This window comes from Vigna unguiculata, chromosome 1, assembly GCF_037176805.1.
Source record: "Vigna unguiculata cultivar grain cowpea cultivar isolate G323 ecotype 2 chromosome 1, ASM3717680v1, whole genome shotgun sequence".
Classification (NCBI taxonomy): domain Eukaryota; kingdom Viridiplantae; phylum Streptophyta; class Magnoliopsida; order Fabales; family Fabaceae; genus Vigna; species Vigna unguiculata.
Genome location: NC_140792.1, coordinates 41,837,760 through 41,856,256, shown reverse-complemented (window position 1 = coordinate 41,856,256; position 18,497 = coordinate 41,837,760). Strand labels below are relative to the sequence as shown.

At 38.4% G+C, this 18,497-nt stretch overlaps 1 protein-coding gene across 8 annotated transcripts in view; it reads right to left on the bottom strand.

The window, feature by feature from the left end:
- LOC114163799 (ARM repeat superfamily protein) overlaps positions 1–18,175 on the bottom strand; it is a 61,756-nt gene extending 43,581 nt beyond the window's left edge. For 2 of the 8 annotated variants that reach the window (XM_085673327.1, XM_085673328.1), the window contains exons 1-20: positions 17,958–18,159; positions 17,778–17,868; positions 17,643–17,697; positions 17,411–17,542; positions 14,738–14,809; positions 14,228–14,318; positions 14,019–14,114; positions 7,573–7,651; positions 7,401–7,464; positions 7,074–7,177; positions 6,798–6,903; positions 5,018–5,107; positions 3,758–3,835; positions 2,822–2,889; positions 2,645–2,744; positions 2,404–2,541; positions 1,952–2,041; positions 1,754–1,819; positions 1,490–1,585; positions 1,282–1,356 (exon numbers count right to left, since the gene is read on the bottom strand). In XM_085673327.1, the coding sequence (XP_085529453.1) occupies positions 1,282–1,356; positions 1,490–1,585; positions 1,754–1,819; positions 1,952–2,041; positions 2,404–2,541; positions 2,645–2,744; positions 2,822–2,889; positions 3,758–3,835; positions 5,018–5,107; positions 6,798–6,903; positions 7,074–7,177; positions 7,401–7,464; positions 7,573–7,651; positions 14,019–14,114; positions 14,228–14,318; positions 14,738–14,809; positions 17,411–17,542; positions 17,643–17,697; positions 17,778–17,868; positions 17,958–17,988 (1,722 nt within the window). In that variant the 5' untranslated portion in view covers positions 17,989–18,159. Of the gene's footprint in view, positions 1–1,281; positions 1,357–1,489; positions 1,586–1,753; positions 1,820–1,951; positions 2,042–2,403; positions 2,542–2,644; positions 2,745–2,821; positions 2,890–3,757; positions 3,836–5,017; positions 5,108–6,797; positions 6,904–7,073; positions 7,178–7,400; positions 7,470–7,572; positions 7,652–14,018; positions 14,115–14,227; positions 14,319–14,737; positions 14,810–15,822; positions 16,619–17,410; positions 17,543–17,642; positions 17,698–17,777; positions 17,869–17,957 lie in introns of those variants that run through there. The other 6 variants (XR_014995070.1, XM_085673340.1, XM_085673335.1 and 3 more) reach the window with 6 other exon arrangements.
- Between the last annotated feature and the right edge of the window lie 322 nt (positions 18,176–18,497).

Here is an 18,497-nt window from a genome sequence, read left to right as displayed (position 1 = left end):
GACGACCCATACGGGCCCGACAACCCAAACAGGCCCAACGACCCGGATGGGCCCGATGATCTAGACAGGCCCAACGACCCGAACAAGCCCGACAACCTAAATGGTCCCGACGACACGGACGAGCCTATTCGGGTGGTTGGGATTGTCTAGATCATCAGACCCGTCCAGCTCGTCGGCGCCGTCCAAGTCGTCGGGCCCCTCCGGATCGAAGGGCCTGTCTAGATCATCGGGCACATCCGGATCGATGGGCCTGTCGGATCGTTGGGCATGTCCAGGTCATCGGGCCCGTTTAGATCGTTGGGCTCGTCCCGGTCATTGGGCTCATCTAGGGGTTGTCGGGCCTGTTGGTGTCGTCGGGGCTATCTGGGTTGTCGGGTCCGTCCAAGTCATCGAGTCCATATGGGTCATTTGGCCTGTCTGGATCATCGGGCCCGTTCGGGTCGTTGGTCCGTTTTGGTCGTCGAGCCCGTCCGAGTCGTTGGGGCCGTTCAAATCGTTGGGCCTGTCTGGGTCGTTAGGCCCGTTCAGGTCGTCGGGCCCTTCTAGGTCGTAGGGCTCGTCCAGGTTGTTGGGCTCGTCCGGGTTGTCGGACCTGTTCATGTCGTCAGGCTCGTCTGTGTCGTCGGGCCTGTCTGGGTCATCAGGCCCGTCCGGGATGTCGGGTCCATACGTGTCGTCAGGCTTGTTTGGGTCGTAGGGCCCGTCCCGGTCGTCGGGCCCGTTTGGGTCGTCGGGCTAGTCTGGGTCGTTGGGCCCGTCTAGGTCGTCAAGCTCGTCCGAGTCATCGGGCTCGTCCATGTCGTGGGGCCTGTCCGTGTTGTCAGGTTTATCCTGGTTGTCAGGCTTGTCTGTTTCGTCAGGGTTGTTGGGCTCGTTCGATTCGTTGGGCCTGTTTGGATCATCGGGCTCGTTTGAGTCATCGTTCTTGTCGAGGTCGTCGAGCAGGTTCGGGTCGTTCGACCTATTCGGGTCGTCTTGCTTGTCCGATTCGTACCTGTCCCACAGATAGTAATATATTTTTCATGTGGAAGATGAAAGCCCATGGGTTGGCCTTGGCCCACAAGGCTTTTGTAGGGTTTTTGGCCCTGTGGGCTTCTTTGTTGGGGGCTTTTTTTTCAATGTGGACTTTTTTGGCCCTGCCCACATGGGCCAGGGCCAAGCCCTGTGGGCTGGGCCAAATTGATACCTCTAATGCTGAAAGCCTCTCTATGTGACAATATACATCAAAGAAGAATTTATCGAGAAATATTATGAAGATATTAAGGGATGTCATGAGCTCACTGTCAAAATTTGGGTGGCCAATTGTTCCCTTGCCAAAGGATTATGCAAAAGCACCACCAAGCGAGCAAGAAGTTCCTACATCAAGCATAAATTATTCAACCAGGCAATATGGGCTGATACAGGAAACAATGGTTCTTTTTTAACAACAATTGAAAGTGCTAGTAATTATAAATATAAAAAAAAATTAAAACTATTAGTGATGTCATACCTCTGCAGTTGGTATATCAGCACGGGTTTTACACTCACTCAACATATCGTTGCTATATGACCTATGCCGCCACAATTCTGAAATACACCTGCACACCTGTAAAGTAGTAATGATATCATTTCATTTGCCAAAGAAAACTGCAATAATAAAAATTCAATTTCGCAGTGCATTTATATTTCCATAAAATTTGCAAATCGTACAATGAATGGATAAAATTAATCATGCATCTGAAAATAAAACTGAAGTTCCCGACAGAACTTTTACCGTGGCCACAGCACCAGTGTAGGTTCCTGGAATAATCATCCTCAACAGAAAAGGCCAAAGAATATGCTGTACAATCCAAAATCAATTTAAAGAATGTGTGGGTAAAATAAGAAAATAGAGAATTAAAAAAATAATAATAACGAGCCCACGAAAACAAGTGAAAAAAATTTATCAATAAGGAAAAGAAATAAAATTTACCTCCATTTCAGGAATCGTAATAGTTACCAAAAGCAGACCTTTTTCACAAACTGCTCTTAACTCACTAGGAGTAACTGCTCCAATTTTCATCTAAGAAGGATCATTAAAACTTAGGTGTCCATGATAAATAAAATAAATGTATCATAGAAGAGAAGAGTTAAAATAATAACTACAACAACGAAATTCAATTGAAAGGTGAACTAGAGACCGGAAAGCTCAAAACGACAGAGTCTTCCAATCATATTACGATATCAAAGTTTTCCTAAAGCACTGAAAACACTGGAGTAAAGAGGACTACTATATCCAAGAAAATAAGAAGTACACACACAGTTTGGTACTAAGCTCCAAGATATAACCATATTTTACTAAAAATTCACAAGAATTCTTGGCAATTCAAAGATATGCACTTTGCTTGTTTTTTTTTGCTTTGAGGGATGGGGGAGAGAAAGTACCTCTATTCTCTTGTTCGGTATGTTTTCAAGATCACTCCTATTGTGATCAGTTATAGCACAATGGCGTACAAGATATTCAATGAACAACTCTCCAGACGAACCAACCAAGTAACAGTGAGAAGCCATAACCACAATTAACTATAAACAAAGGAGGAAAGACTGAGATGCCAAAATATATTGACCTATTAGTGTAAGATGGTATTGCCTCATTTAAATATTAAAAAACCAACACAGAACTTACCTCAGATAGTGCCTTTCGGACAGCTAAATTCTGCTCCTCAAGCAAGGACTTTACAGCTTCGACTAGTAGAGATATTTTACTATGCCAAGCTTCTGACAGCCTTCAAATAAGAATTGTAGGTTACATTATAATTAATAATTATGAATAATTGCCATCAGGAATAGAGGAGGCAGAAACCTTGGCAAAAGATGCTTCAAAATGCAAAGAGCACCAAAAGTCAATGGTTCTTCCCTCAATCTGCATTTCTGGAAGCAGGTAGAATAGAGACAGATGCACAATTTGTAAATATTACAAGAAACACAAAAAAAGTATTGTTCAACTTGGAAAAAGAAGAAAATAGATAGAGAAAACAAGGAATAAAAGATACTGACAATAAAATGCCCTCATTGACTGAACATGCTAACAGCATTTAAAGTTTAAAGGGTAAAATATTTTGTCACCCTATTTCAAAATGTTGGATTTTAGTCCCTGTAAGAATCTTCTGAGGTTTTAATCCCCATATTTTGATAGAAAAATGTTTTTAATCCCTATTCCCTAATGACGAACTAAAACCACATTATTTTTTTATAAACGTGTGGATTAGAATATTTTACTAAAAGTGATGTGGTTTTACTCATTAGGGAGTAAAAAATGTTTCAGATAAAAACTAGGTACTATTATGAAAAAAAAAAATTATGGACAAAAATACAAACTAAATACACCCTAAACTGAGGTTTGTAATTTGTTGGCCTTAACTTTAATTGATAAGTTTTTATAGTTATAAATTGCCACCTAGTTTTAATCCCAATTCTTGGTTTCAAAAACTTCAATAAATTTTGAACAATATAGGCTTTTTGTACTTACTAAAGAAAACATACCAGCCAAAAAGGAAAAAATAAAGACAAAAGAAACAGCATCCCCAGTTTCTATCGAAGCTTCTTCAAGAAATTTAATTAATTTAACCTGATGTTTATTTGTTGACTTTATCTATCTTCTAGTATTATATTATTCATCTTTTAGTCTTCCTAAATTTTCTTTTTTAATCAACAAGTGAGGGGCCAAAAGAAAAATTACTTTGTCAAGAATTAACAGCATACAGAATTACAAGCATACTACCAACTTTTAAGTACTTACATTTACAAGGAACAAAAACAAATCATCTGGATATACCAAGCCAACCGTCAGAAAGCAATGCTGAACCTCATTATACATCTGTTATGCACAATTGAATAAATTAAATGTTTAACTCTTTTACTCTGGATAATGAAAAATGAAAAAGCTATTCTAAATTGATATTCTCAACTCAATGAGTAAATAAAGATGCATTCAACCTCAAATTTTAGTAGGTTAAGATTATGATACACTTCAAATTGAAGGTGTATACATCTTAATCATTATTAACTTTAGAGATAACTTAATATTAGAGGACACCCGTATCTAAAAGAAAATCAATAAAACTCTCATAATTTAGGGTAGAGTTGTTCAATATATTATTCTGAGAATACAATTCCTATATAAAAGGCTAGAATCCTATTTTAGCAAGTATAATAATAGCACCTAGACAATCAAATCCCTATGATTCAGGGATACCATCATAAACTGCAATTATAATTTGTTAAATAAAGAAATAATAAAACACAAATCCTGACAGAATTAATACAAATAATAAAACAGATTCTAACAAAAACGGAAAGTACTAGAACAAATCCAAATGAAAGCCTCCAATGAAATCCATAAAAACACGAACAAAATGGAGAATTATCATCTCAAAAAGACTCTCTAAGGTCCAAACCCTTTCCATGCATTATAGAGAACCCATTAAAAATCCATAGTATCTAATCCCGATGAGGCTCCACTAAAATGAGCAAGAGTGTACCCACCCACTCTTGGTTTTAATCTAAAACACATTGTGCTCTTAATCCACTAAAAATTGTATGCGTAGATACACCATTCCTTACCCAAAAGAGCATTAATTCTAACCCATCCATAAGGAAGTGAAAGAATACAACTCTATCTTAAAATCAGAGACAAGTTATTGAGGCTAAAAATGCTAACAACAAATTCGAGAAAAATATACCATCCCTCAGAAAAAGAACATCTTTACAAAACCATAATGATAAATTGCACTGACCTACACAACCACTATAAGCCCACACTGCAAAAGGAACCAAGAAAATGTAAACTAATTATTACGCCTGCAGTTGGAACCAAAGTCGAAGAAACAAAAGGAACATAACAAATATATGCTAAAAAGAATTGCACTACTAAATTCAAAGCATAAAAGTTGAGTTGGTAAAAAAAGGAATAAAGCTAGACCATTGTAGCAACAGGTGCGACAGTCGTTATCATATTCAAACAACTTAAGTTTCCAACTAATGAAATTGATAGTATTACCTTTAGTCCCACAGAGAAATCTGATTGGTCTTTGCCGTCATTATTCGTAGATATCACAGGCAGAAGTGTTGATAAAACAATAGTCAAATCCTGCAACCAATGATTTTATTTAATTTCACAAGTGACAAAAGTGCAGCAAGATACAGCACAACTTTGGAATGTGTCCATGATTCAGAGAGAATTGAGATAGTGTTGCACTTGCATACATGCATCATTGAAATCGTGGTTCGTAAAGCATCAAGAAGATAAAATCAGAAATGTGTCAGATGTTTTAAGGGACTATAAATCTTGACCGCCAGTCTCTAAAAGCAGTTGCATTGTCAACCAGACAGCATGCCTATTAGGGCTCAATAGTGAAGCCTCAGAAATCTGCAGCCCAAAAACAAAAATCCATGTCCTCCGCTGTGGCTTAAGTCTCATGTTTTCAAAAATTTTCCGACACTGGTTGAATCCAGAAGCTCTTCTCCCTTCATTCACTGTTGGCTCTCTTTTGTTTATATTAGACCAAAAAGAATCATAAACTCTCCCTTCCCCCACCTGAGCAGATAATGTTTGTCTAATTTGTGAATGCAGCATCCTTCTCTTATAGTCTATAACAAAGTCTGCATAGAAGTTCTTTCTTTTCTTTCACAAAACACACGCTAGGCATATGGCACCTTAGATCCCAACTAGGTTAGCACCCTAAAGCTCAACAATCATATGCCATTACATGAGAACCCATAATAAAAACAAAGAAAAAGGAATACAAAAAATATGGGGTACCACACCAAAACCCATGCCAAAAGAAAACACACCCAAAGACAAAACCAAGCTACCTCAACAAGAACTAACCCATAAAAACAAGGTAACACAAACACCAAACACTTAGCCAAACCTAAATTCAGGAAGGCCATAATTTATTTATATATTTATTCCACTTTATTTTATAGTTTCTTTTCCATGCAGTTATTTGTTCCTCTTTTATCTTTATTTTGACTTCTGAATACCACTAAATTAAATTTTTGCATTCATATATTTATCATTTCCAGTTCATGCACTAATTCAATGGGTTATGAACCACTGTTTCTCAATTATCTGGTTGAAACAATTTTTAAAGCATTTGTTTGAACTTCTTTATGCCCATTGCATTTGACACCACACTGTAGTATGATCATTGGATAATTTTGGCAATCCTATTACGAACTTACAATCCAATATGAACATCAGGAGATTTTATTTTTTTTTCTGAAAGAACAAATTTAAACTAAACAACCACATTCATCCTTCAAACCATATTCATTCAATATTCAAAGCCTCATTCATTTACCATTTACTATGAGCATTAGACTAGTCACATATACCAAGGCATTAATTTATTATTTACATAAGCAGATATTCCAGTATGCTTACGAAGCTGTCCCCTCATTCCCACTAGAAAAAGGTAAAAATTGCTTGAGATGACCACATTACCAGCAGAACAACAACAAACATTCAACAAACCAGTTAGCCCTCTTTTCCCATGACCATAAGGAAATGCAGGTATATAGTAGATGGCAGAAACACAAGTGCTTAACCCACACAACAAGAGAAAAGTAAAGGTAAAGATTTTCAAACAATGTATAGATGTTCATACTACATCCTAAAGTAACACGATGACTCTCCCATCACTTAAATGATATGGAAACAAATCAAATACAAATTTTTAAGGTTTGATTGAAAATTACTACATAACCAGAAGTATGATAAAAAAAATTCAACATACCATGAAACGTTTTAAACAAGAAGATTATAGTATTCATACCTCAAAATCAAGCATAGGAGGACCACTTTCGGACAACAAAGAGGCATTTAGCAGATTGTGGAGACTACATGTAGCCAGAAAAGCTATATCTTGATCTTTTTTATACCTAACATAAGAAGATATGAATATGAATCCATCTGATAATACTAGTCGATATTTTAAGTATCTTCCATATTATGATTTAGTGAGAAATCACACATTAAATAGAAAAAAAAAAATAATTAAAAATGAACAATAGATAACTAAAATATAAAATGCTTTGAAGACCAATCTTACAAGTCCAATATTGTAGGGATAAGCCTTGGTAGGGCAGTCTTTAACTGTGCTCGTGTTATGAGACCTACCATCTGCCCCAGTGCTTCTACAGATGCCACACGAACCTAAAACCAAATAAGTTTAAATAAGACAAAGATCAACAACAATCAAGTAAAAAAGTCATAAATTATACACTAAAATACTCATCTATGTTAACCAACCACACAAACAACACATGTTCAGAAACACAACTTTTATAGATGCATCAGCAAAAAAAGGATCTAGAAAATTATAGAGACTCATAAGGAGTAGAATGCAAGAACAAAAGTAAAGAAAAATAGTAGTGACCTTAAGGTCTCTCGAAGCTGCCCAAACTCTCAACAAGAGCTCAAAAGCAGAATTTAGAAATGACCTGCACTACAAAGAGAATTAGAGATAATTCTCACCTTCAGATAAGAAATAAAGGGAACAATATGTGTTGAATCAGAAAATAAACTAGAAGACTGTATATTGATCTCACATGACATCACCATCTTGAGGAAAATGTGAAGGAAAGTCTATACTATATTGCCAAGACGCTTGACACCAACACTTAAATGCTGCAAAAAATGATAAATTATGAGTTAACTGGATCAGATTATCAGTAACAATAACATCTTTGAGCAATGTTAGCCAAAAATCATCCTCCCCCATTCGCCTACCATAAAAAAATGAGAGCTTAAGTTGAAGGTACAGATAATAACAAAAGGATCATAAATTTTCAAAATTTATATTTTAAAACAATTTAAAAATTTCATTGATTTATCAGCCATAATATAACACATTACCAACTAAACCTAGAGTGAACTTTAAAAAAACGTACAAAGAAAATAAAATCACCATAATTGGCATGCTCCAAAACCAGGTACCAAGATTTTTCACGTCCATGCTAATAGAAATCTCCAACCCAACTTTACCATCCATTCAAAATGTTAGCCTACTAATAACACCAATTTATCTTAAAATGTTTTTCATGGCCAAGGTCTCTTTAAAATTCCAGAAACCACAAGATGCGCATGTCCTTTAAAAACTCTAAAGTTGTTCATCACAACTATATTTAATACATTATGGTTTTCCAATTTTACATTACTTGAGACTGAGACTTTAAAATATGAGTAGTGGACAACAGTACCACTCTCTTCCTCTTCTATTTATAGTGAAGCAAGCACGTACATATGAAAAGATATGAAAAGACTACTCTAAGATACTAGGCATGATTACATGCAACAGTAGATATGGCAGTAGGTAGTTTCCCACACTCAACACCCTACACATAGGGTTAATGATACAATAGGTATAGGTAATAATTCTAACACTCCCCCTCAAGCTGGAGCATACAAATTGTATGAACCAAGCTTGGAACAAATGAACTCAATCCGAGGTCCCCTTAATGACTTGGTCAACACATCTGCAAGTTGGTCATTTGACCCAACGAACTCAGTACAAATTTCCTTAGTCATCAATTTTTCTCGGACAAAGTGGCAGTCAATTTCTATGTGTTTAGTTCTCTCATGAAACACTGGATTTGATGCAATGTGGAGAGCAGCCTGGTTGTCACAATACATCTTCATGGTCTGAATTTCACAGAAGTTAAGCTCTCGAAGAAATTGCTTTACCCATATGAGTTCACACGTGAGAGACGCCATTGCCCGATATTCAGCTTCAGCGGTGGATCGAGCCACTACATTTTGCTTCTTACTTTTCCAAGAGATAACATTTCCTCCAAGGAGGACACAATATCCCGTAGTAGAGCGTCTGTCAACAGGAGAGCCTGCCCAATCAGCATCACAGTACCCAGAGATTTGAACATTGCCTTTATCTTCATATAACAAACCTTGTCCTGGAGCCTTCTTGAGGTACCTTAAAATACGGATGATGGCATTCCAATGTCCAAGACATGGAGTCTGCATAAACTGGCTAACAATTCCAACTGCGAAAGATAGATCAGGCCTCGTAATAGTGAGATAAATTAACTTTCCAACGAGCCTCCTATATCTCTCTGGATCGGAGAATAATTCGCCTTCTACTGTTGTTAACTTCTGATTCGGGTCCATAGGACTCTCTACTGGTCTGCAGTCAATCATACCTGTTTCTTGTAATATATCAAGAGCATATTTCCTTTGAGAGATTACAACTCCATCTTTTGACTGAGCTACTTCAATGCCCAAGAAGTATTTGAGGCTTCCGAGATCCTTGGTTTGAAAATGTTTACACAGGTGCTCCTTCAGTTGAGATATTCCAGTAGTATCATTTCCTGTAATAACAATATCATCAACATATACTATTAGGTAGACACATTTCCCAGGAGAGGTATGTTTGTAAAAGACTGAGTGATCTGCCTCACTGCGTCTTAACCCAAATTTCTGAACAATGGAGCTGAATTTTCCAAACCAAGCTCGTGGTGATTGTTTGAGGCCATATAAAGATCGATGCAATTTGCATACCATACCAGACTCCCCCTGAGCAACAAACCCAGGAGGTTGCTCCATGTACACTTCCTCCTCAAGATCACCATGAAGGAAGGCATTTTTGATATCCAATTGATGAAGAGGCCAGTGACGAATTGCTGCCATTGCAAAGAAGAGGCGAATAGTAGTCATCTTGGCCACGGGAGAGAAGGTGTCACAATAGTCAAGGCCATAAACCTGAGTGTACCCTTTTGCAACCAATCGGGCTTTGAGTCGATCAACCTGACCATCAGGGCCAACTTTAATTGCATACACCCATCGACAACCAACAGCCTTCTTACCCAAAGGGAGGGGCACGAGCTCCCAAGTATGATTGCTTTCAAGAGCCTGCATCTCTGCAATCATGGCTTGTCGCCATCCAGGATGATCAAGTGCTTCATTCACATTTTTGGGAATAACAACAGAAGACACTGAGGATAAAAGTGAACAATAGGAAGGCGATAATCGGTGATAGCTAAGAAAATTATAAATGGGATGTGGATTTTGAGAGGAACGAGTACCTTTTCTGAGAGCAATGGGCCAACCTGAATCACCTTCATCAGGAGTCGTGGGATCAAGAGACGAGGGAGAAGAATCTGAAGTAGGGGATTCACCATGTTCTTGAACAACTGGACTATTCGTCGGCGTCCTGTGTTGGAGAGAGTCAATAGGTGGAGATGATGGCTCAGGAGGACTTTGGTCGAGACTTGGAGGGACAGGGACATTGGAAATAGTGTACTCAACCACGGGAATAGGAAGGACCTGCTGGATGACATGGACATCTTGAACAGATGGAGAGAAGTAAGGGGTCTGTTCAAAAAAGGTAACATTGGCAGACATGTAATATTTCTTGGTTTCAGGAGAGTAACATCGATACCCTTTTTGAAGTCGTGAATAGCCCAAGAAAACACATTTGAGAGAGCGAGCAGAAAGCTTGTCTAACCCGGGAGACATGTCATGAACAAAACATACACAACCAAAAACTCTAGGAGAAGTGTGAAAGAGAGGATTGTCTGGAAACAGAATGGAGAAAGGGACCTTATGATTGAGAGAGGAAGATGGCATCCGATTAATAAGAAAACCTGCAGTTAAGATGGCATCTCCCCAGTGATGGACAGGAACGTTGGCACTAAGCAAAAGGGTACGAGCAGTTTCAACTAAGTGTCGATTTTTTCGTTCTGCTATACCATTTTGTTGTGGCGTATGAGGACAAGTAGACTGGTGCAGGATACCATGGGAACTCAAAACATTAGAAAGAGCAGACGAAAAATACTCTTTGGCATTGTCACTTCTTAAGATTTTAATTACTTGACCAAATTGATTCTTGATTTCATTCAAAAAGGATGTGAAGAGGGATAATAATTCAGAACGATCTTTCATAAGATAAACCCAAGTACATCTCGAATATTCATCAATGAAAGTAACAAAATACCTAAAGCCAAAAGATGAGACACGACTAGGTCCCCAGATATCGGAATGGATGACAGAAAAACTAGAAGTACACTTTGATTGAGATCTTTTAGGAAAGGTAGATCTAACATGTTTTCCTAGTTGACATGACTCACATTCTAAAGTCTGGAGACGACTAAGTTCAGGAAACATTTTCTTTAACTTGGACAGGTGAGGGTGACCAAGCCGATCATGTAACATTTTAGGATTGGGGGCTGCAACACATGACACACGTGGACGAGATCCAAAATGGTATAATCCGCCCGCTTCATATCCTTCTCCAATCCGTCTCCCCGAGCCACGCTCCTGTATAACAAAAGATTTGTCATCGAAGGTTACAGAGCAATTCAATGTTTTGGTTAACTGACTTAAGGAAATTAAATTGAAAGGACAATTAGGGACAAAAAGGACAGATTTTAGATTTAAGGACGGAGATAAGATGGCTTGACCGACTCCCTTTGAGGATGTTTTAGAACCATTTGCGAGGGTTATAAAATGAGATTTTTCTTGGAATGAAATGGTTGAGAACAAGGAGGTATTACCAGAAATGTGATCAGAAGCACCAGAGTCAATTACCCATGAATTGTGACCTTCCATGGATTGAGAGATGCAAACAGTTGATGTACTTGGAGCTTGAGATGACTGTGCCAAGCTGTTGGATTTGAGGCGTAGGTACTCTTGATACTCGTCCTCAGTGAACTTGGAGTCAGTAGTCTCTGCCTGGGAGACATTGGCTGTTTTGGCAGGAAATCCATGTAAAGTGTAGCAGTTTTCTTGGGTATGACCCATCCTTTTACAATACGTACACTGAGGACGCCCACGACCTCCACGTCCACCCCCTCTAGTTCCACGACCTCCTCTTCCTCGGGTGGCAACCATGACAGATGGTTCCATTACAGCAAGAGTTTCTGGAGTTTGAAGAGTTGGAGCACGTATCATGCGGGAGATCAAAGTTTCCATGGAAGGAACCTCATGAGAGGTCAAAAGCTGATCTCGGATATGATTAAAGTCTGGGTGTATAGCGCGGAGGATCATTACCATATAGTACTTGTCAAGTTTTTTCTTCATTTCATCTAGAGAGTCGACTTCCAAGAACATTCGAAGTTCTTCCACAGCAGCTTGAGCGTCATTCATGAATGACATCATATCATGGTTAGTCATTTTCATAGATGCCAACTTGTTCGCCGAATCATAGAGGCGTTGAATATCATTTGCATAGATATTCTGAGTTCGCTTCCAAAACGAGTGGCAAGTTTTGAAGGCCCGTAGGGACATCAAAAGTCGTGGTTCCACCGATTGCCACAATAGAGCACATAGTTGGAAATCCGCTTGTTTCCACTGTTCAGCTTTTTCAGACGGTACGTGGCTGCCATCTTTCTCAAGGTGTTCGTGGTGTCCTTGACCGAGAAACCACATCTCGACGGCAGCGGACCAAGATAAGTAATTTTGGCCATTTAGTTTCTCGGACGTAATGCAGGGGCTTCCAGAGAATGAAATAGCACTCCCAGTTCCTCCAGTGGCCATGATAAAGAGAAAGGATCTCGGAAACAGTAAAACAGTGACGAAAACAGTGAAACAGTGACAATTTTCGACTTCGAAAGGGACGATTTCCACAAGAGGTGCTACTGAACTTCACCGGAACAGAGATTTGATGGTCAAAACGGATAGAGGAGGCTCCGGCGACGGCGACGGAGGTGGCGCGACGACGAACTGGCGACGGGAAGGCGGCGCGTGAGCGGCACGCGCCTGCCTGCAGCGAACAGAGAAGACGCGCGTGGAGGCGCGTGGCGACGGCGCTGCCTGCGACACCGGCGGGGTTGGCTGTCGCGCGGAGAGGCGGTTCAGATCCGGTGGTTTCCGGACGGAACTGCGTCGGTGGACGGCGGCGGACGGCGGCGGACGGCGGCAGACGGTGGCGGACAGCGGCGGAGGACGCAGACAGTGGCGAGAAGTTGTTTGACAGTGTTGGGTAGTTCAGAAACGAGGTTAACCGAACTTAGACAGCCGCGGACAGCGGCGGTGACTAACGGCGATCAACCGCGGACAGCGGTGACGGACCAGCTGAGACAGAAACCAGAGCGGGATCGACCCGCTCTGATACCAACTTGAGACTGAGACTTTAAAATATGAGTAGTGGACAACAGTACCACTCTCTTCCTCTTCTATTTATAGTGAAGCAAGCACGTACATATGAAAAGATATGAAAAGACTACTCTAAGATACTAGGCATGATTACATGCAACAGTAGATATGGCAGTAGGTAGTTTCCCACACTCAACACCCTACACATAGGGTTAATGATACAATAGGTATAGGTAATAATTCTAACAACATTGATCAGTATTACTCTATGCCTTAATATGTCATGGAATTTACAAAAAGGTGAATTCATATGCAATTCACGTAGGCTGGACCTGTCAGATATAAACTGTCCTTGTCACCAACCTCAACCAATTCAAGAAAGTCAGCTATGATGCATACCAAGCACGTACATGATATGTATTCAAGATGGTGATATGATTATTTTAAAAGTAAATAATATACGTTTATGTTTAGTATGCATATCTAGATATTAATAATGAATCCTAAAACATAATAAACATAATTTCAATTAAATCCAAATTAAGAACATACTTAAGGGACATTGTTAAAATAAATAAAAAAATTATAAATATTGTCATCATAAATCACTTCCAATTATTTACAAATAGGAACAGTACTATTCATCTCATTGGTTCTTGAAATCAACCCTAAAGAGGACAATCACCATTTTTTGTTCACAGATGGACAGTGCTTCCATGGTTCCATATTATATGTTTATATAACAACCAATGTAGTTGTATTGGATTTTCACACAAAAATTATAGGCTTTGATACTTGACCAATAGGTATCAATGAAGTATCCAAGAGTATCAAAATTGGTTACATATACGTGAAGCCAATCAAAGTACTATCTATCCGGTGCTTCATAAAAGACATCAAAGACAGAAGAAACATATCCATCAACAAAGTAACAGAAAAATCACTATACCATTTGCAAAAATGGGGCGATGCATTTCTCGTACATTTCCAAGAATTGGCAAAATTCGGGAAAGTACACCTTTCCAACGTGGAATGAACTGCATGGCTGTATCAGATTTATATGGAATGGAAGAAAAACTCATCAGTGTTTACAATTGAATGTGTGATCCCACAGAAAAATTTTACAGCGAATGCACGTAGTTAAAATTGATTACTAACGATCAGTAGAAGCAAATTCTGCAAGGATTTGAACCATAGCCTGTACTGCTGAATTTGTCCCAGATAAATGAAGAAAAATTTCTTCCATCATCTGCAACACCAATCCAGGGGAAAGGGAGACCAGAGACATGAGATAAAAAATCCAGGGAAAACTAGGGTATTTGCAAAAAAGAGTTTATATAAAATATATATGGAAGACAGTGGTACATCCCATGAAAGTAAAATGAATTGGAGTTATTACTTTAGCTTGATAGAAATATACTCTATAATTCCAAGTACAAGGATAAAGTAAAACTATGGAGCATGGACAACAGTTCTTAACTTATGATTTAACTGTTGATAAAAGAAACTGTACTACAGTAGGGTTGCATGCAACTGATCTTTCTTTCTCTTGGTCATACTTGTTTCAATGGCTCTGTAAACCTATCTTTCCATTCTTTATTGAACTAAATTTTTAATACAAACAAAAACAAATTTCAATAGTTAAAAAGAAAAAAGAAGATATCTTACGAGATCAGGTAAATGTGAGCCTATTGCAACAAGTAGGCTTGTTGCTGCTCGTTGCCAGTCAGAATTTAGTTCCTGCAGAAAACAACCACTGTGAATTAAATAAAATTAACTGAAACATAGCAAATCTGGTAAAGCCATCAGCTAGAATATTCTAAGATGACCATGATATCAAGAAAATAACACACAAGGGAGGATCCAATAAGATTACAATAGACATAGGATATGTTTAGATAAACTTCTCCATAAACATTTTTCTGTCCTATAAGTGTCTACAGTGAAGCTTATCCATACGAGCCCTATCATCATTTCAAATAAAGGAAAGAACAGAAATATGAGGAGTACTCATCTAATAAAGGTCTCAGATACTATGAGAAAAAGAAAATCTATGTCGCATAATCATGTGGTACTAATGGTGACTTTGGTTGTGAAGAAATGAAGAGAGTGAAATTAATGTAAGCTGTTTAGTAGGAGAGAAAGATGGAGAAATAATTTTAAAAACAGTGAAATCCACTATATTATTTCTCACTTATCTCTACCCATCTCTCCGGCTACGTCTCTTATATTTTCTTCAACCAAACACATGTAGCTTTATTTCTCACAAATTTTCACTCATCTTTTTCATTTCCATCTGACTTGTTTCTCTCTTCCCTAGGAAACAACGCATAAATGTTGACATTAGTGGTTTATTTATAAACCCAACACAACAAAACACCGGAATAAGACAATATTGTTCTGTATTGGAATAAGAAAGTCCAATATAAGATAAAATCTCTAACAAATAATACCAAATATAAAACCCTAATTTCAAAAATAAAACCCATTTTACATTACACAGTCATAAAATTTGTATTTCTAAGAAAATGTTTGCCTATGATCAATGAAATTGTATTTCATTGTTTAGAGTATTTCTTGGAAAAAAATTATTTCCATCATGGGCACTCTCCCTTTAGGAAAAAAGAAATCAGAATTGCACAACGTCAAACCTCAAACGGTTAGGAACAGAAAGTCAAGCTGCACAATACAGCATATTAGTTTGCATACCCATATAAACCAAATGGTCTAAAAGTACAAAATTTCCAACAAACCTTGCCAGATTAATCAAAATCCCATACTCAAACCATCATACAACTTACAACTTCTCTTTAGCTCCTTCCACATTAACTTCTGAATTCTGGCAGTAATCATTTGATTTCTCACTTGAGTCAAATAACAAGTTCGGACACCATAGGCCTAGCCATAACCATTTTCTTTGATAAACATGTTCTTTAATACCTTGTGTACCAACCAACAATTTAAGAATGCTATAAACATAGACCAAGAATAAATGACCTCTCCTTAGTCCTCAACTTTGTTAGTTCCAACTATATATGCAGTAACACTTTTGAAGTTCATAATGACCAAACTCCAGCTTATGCACTGACTATACTTTAATCATCTGACCACGGCTAGCATGCATATGTCTAAAATTGTCAACAGGTCCGGCATGTAACCTGCCTTTCTTTTTCCTTGTCCTCTAGTAAAGTGAATTTCAATTTTAACAACCTTCATCCAAATCTTCTCTCTGGCAAATTTGCATCCATTCAATTTCCAGCAAATTATTTGTCCATGTGGAAAGTGAAAGGGGGGAGGGACAGCTATATTTCAAACCTTGAATCACTATTTGTTCAACCATCTATTACATAAGCTGCCATCATAAAGATACCAAGAAGGCAGCTTTGTTCCATGAACTTGCCACAGATTAATGATCCTTGAAGATGAAGACCCAAGAATGGTGCTTATCTCTCCAAAAAAATCATGCCAACCAGCTTAACATCCAATCCTCCAAGAATCAAACAGGCTACTTTTTTAGGAAATCATCTTTCAAATTCAAATCAACATTGTCATGGTCACCGTCAGTTTCTTTCCTCTCCTACTGCAGATGACAAAAAAACAAATCAATCGTATGTGAAGGTAAGACCAATTACCAAACCTTCTAACCCTCAACTCTCTTGTCTGGATCTTAAATTGACCATGGTCGATGCAGCATCACAGACAACATCCATATTACGTGCCAGTTACATAAATTTATTTCTAGCAAAAGTAGGCAGATATAGATGTTTGCCACAATCTTCAAGGATCATTAATCTGTGTCAAGTTCATGGAACAAAACTGCCTTCTTGGTATCTTTATGATGTCAGCTTATGTATAGACCGCTACGCCTTTGCTATTGCAGCTGGATAGGTAATCAGTGCTTTGCTGATGTAATTTTCCTTCTGTTTTTCTTTTATTTTTATTTCTCATTTATTCAATGCTGCAAGCTATTTCTTCTCCTACTTTCTTAACTTCTAAGTTGTAAAAAACTTCTATCAAAATGTGGAAAAGCATTGTTAAAACTTAAAAGCTAGTCCTCGTATGTTGATAAAAAGGAAACAAAATTAAACGTATCCTCCATCAATTCAAAACGGCAAAAGTCCCATGCGGTCAATTCAAGCCCGATGACATCTAAGCGCTCCCTCTATTCTTAATTAGTTTGAGTAGATGCGAAGAGCGAGTCTCCAAAAAACCACACGCAAGTTAACTTACTCCTACTAAGCCAACAACGTAAAATATAAGTGACTGTCACTGAATTGTATCCATTACTATCACTACTGCAGCACGCTACTCACTCCCGCAAGAAAACAGAAAACAAAGCACCTTAGAGGATATCAGCTCAGCGGTAGCAATCTTAGCGAGCTTCGCCATGAAAGCAGAATCGACGTCTTTTGCGTCAAGAGACCGAACGCCGAACGCCATCACTTGGAAAACTCCCGCCATGTTCCCGAACCGCTGAAACACCACAGGAGAGAAATAAAATAAATAAAAGAAAAGAATAGTCAAGTAAAACCTAAGCATCGAATGAAAAACGATATAGAGAGAGAAAACGCACCCGACGTCCACCACGCGACACGACGGCACAGCAATCAAGAACAAGAAGAGGATTCCTGAGAAAGACGCGATGAATTGTGAGGATGAAGAAGGAAGCGAAATTAAAGAAACGCAACGAAAAAAGATAAGTAATTACAGTGCGGCAATGTTCTTGAGAGAGGACATGGAGGCCTCTCTGACGGAGGAAGAGTCATCGGCGAGCAAAGAGAGGAGAACCTGCACGGCCTCTGCAAGAAAGAGATTGATTGATTGATGATTGATTGATTGAGATTAAAGAAGAGTGAATTTAACGAATGTTCGGAGAAGGAGAACGTACCGGATGCGGGAATCGAGGTTGAGGAAGCCATGGAATTGGAAGGTGCGAGAATCGCGAAGGCGAGAGTAACATAAATAGAGGAGAGGAGTGGTATGGTGTGGCGAGGTGCCTCTACACGCCGTGACACACAGACACTGCTGCGCTGGCTATGTCATGCTTTCCGGAAATTAAATATAGTACTTCTCTTTCTTCCTTTTTCCATTTAGTATTATCGGTCCCGTCCCATCAACTATCAACACAAGAACATTTCTTGGTTCTTTTGTTCGAATTTAAGATGCACTCCCCCTCTTGCCCGAAAAACAAAATTTTCTAACACCTATTGATGGGAAATCAGTAAATTTATTATTTGAGAAAATTTATAGTTACATCACATGTCAAAAATCAAATGTTAGTTGTGATATTTTTATTTGAAATCACCTCTAAAATAATTATGACAAAAATGTCTACTCAACCAATCAAAAATTATTTCAAATCATTATTACAAATCTACAACTTATTATACATGATAATTTGTAATTAAGTAATAATGAATTTTGAATT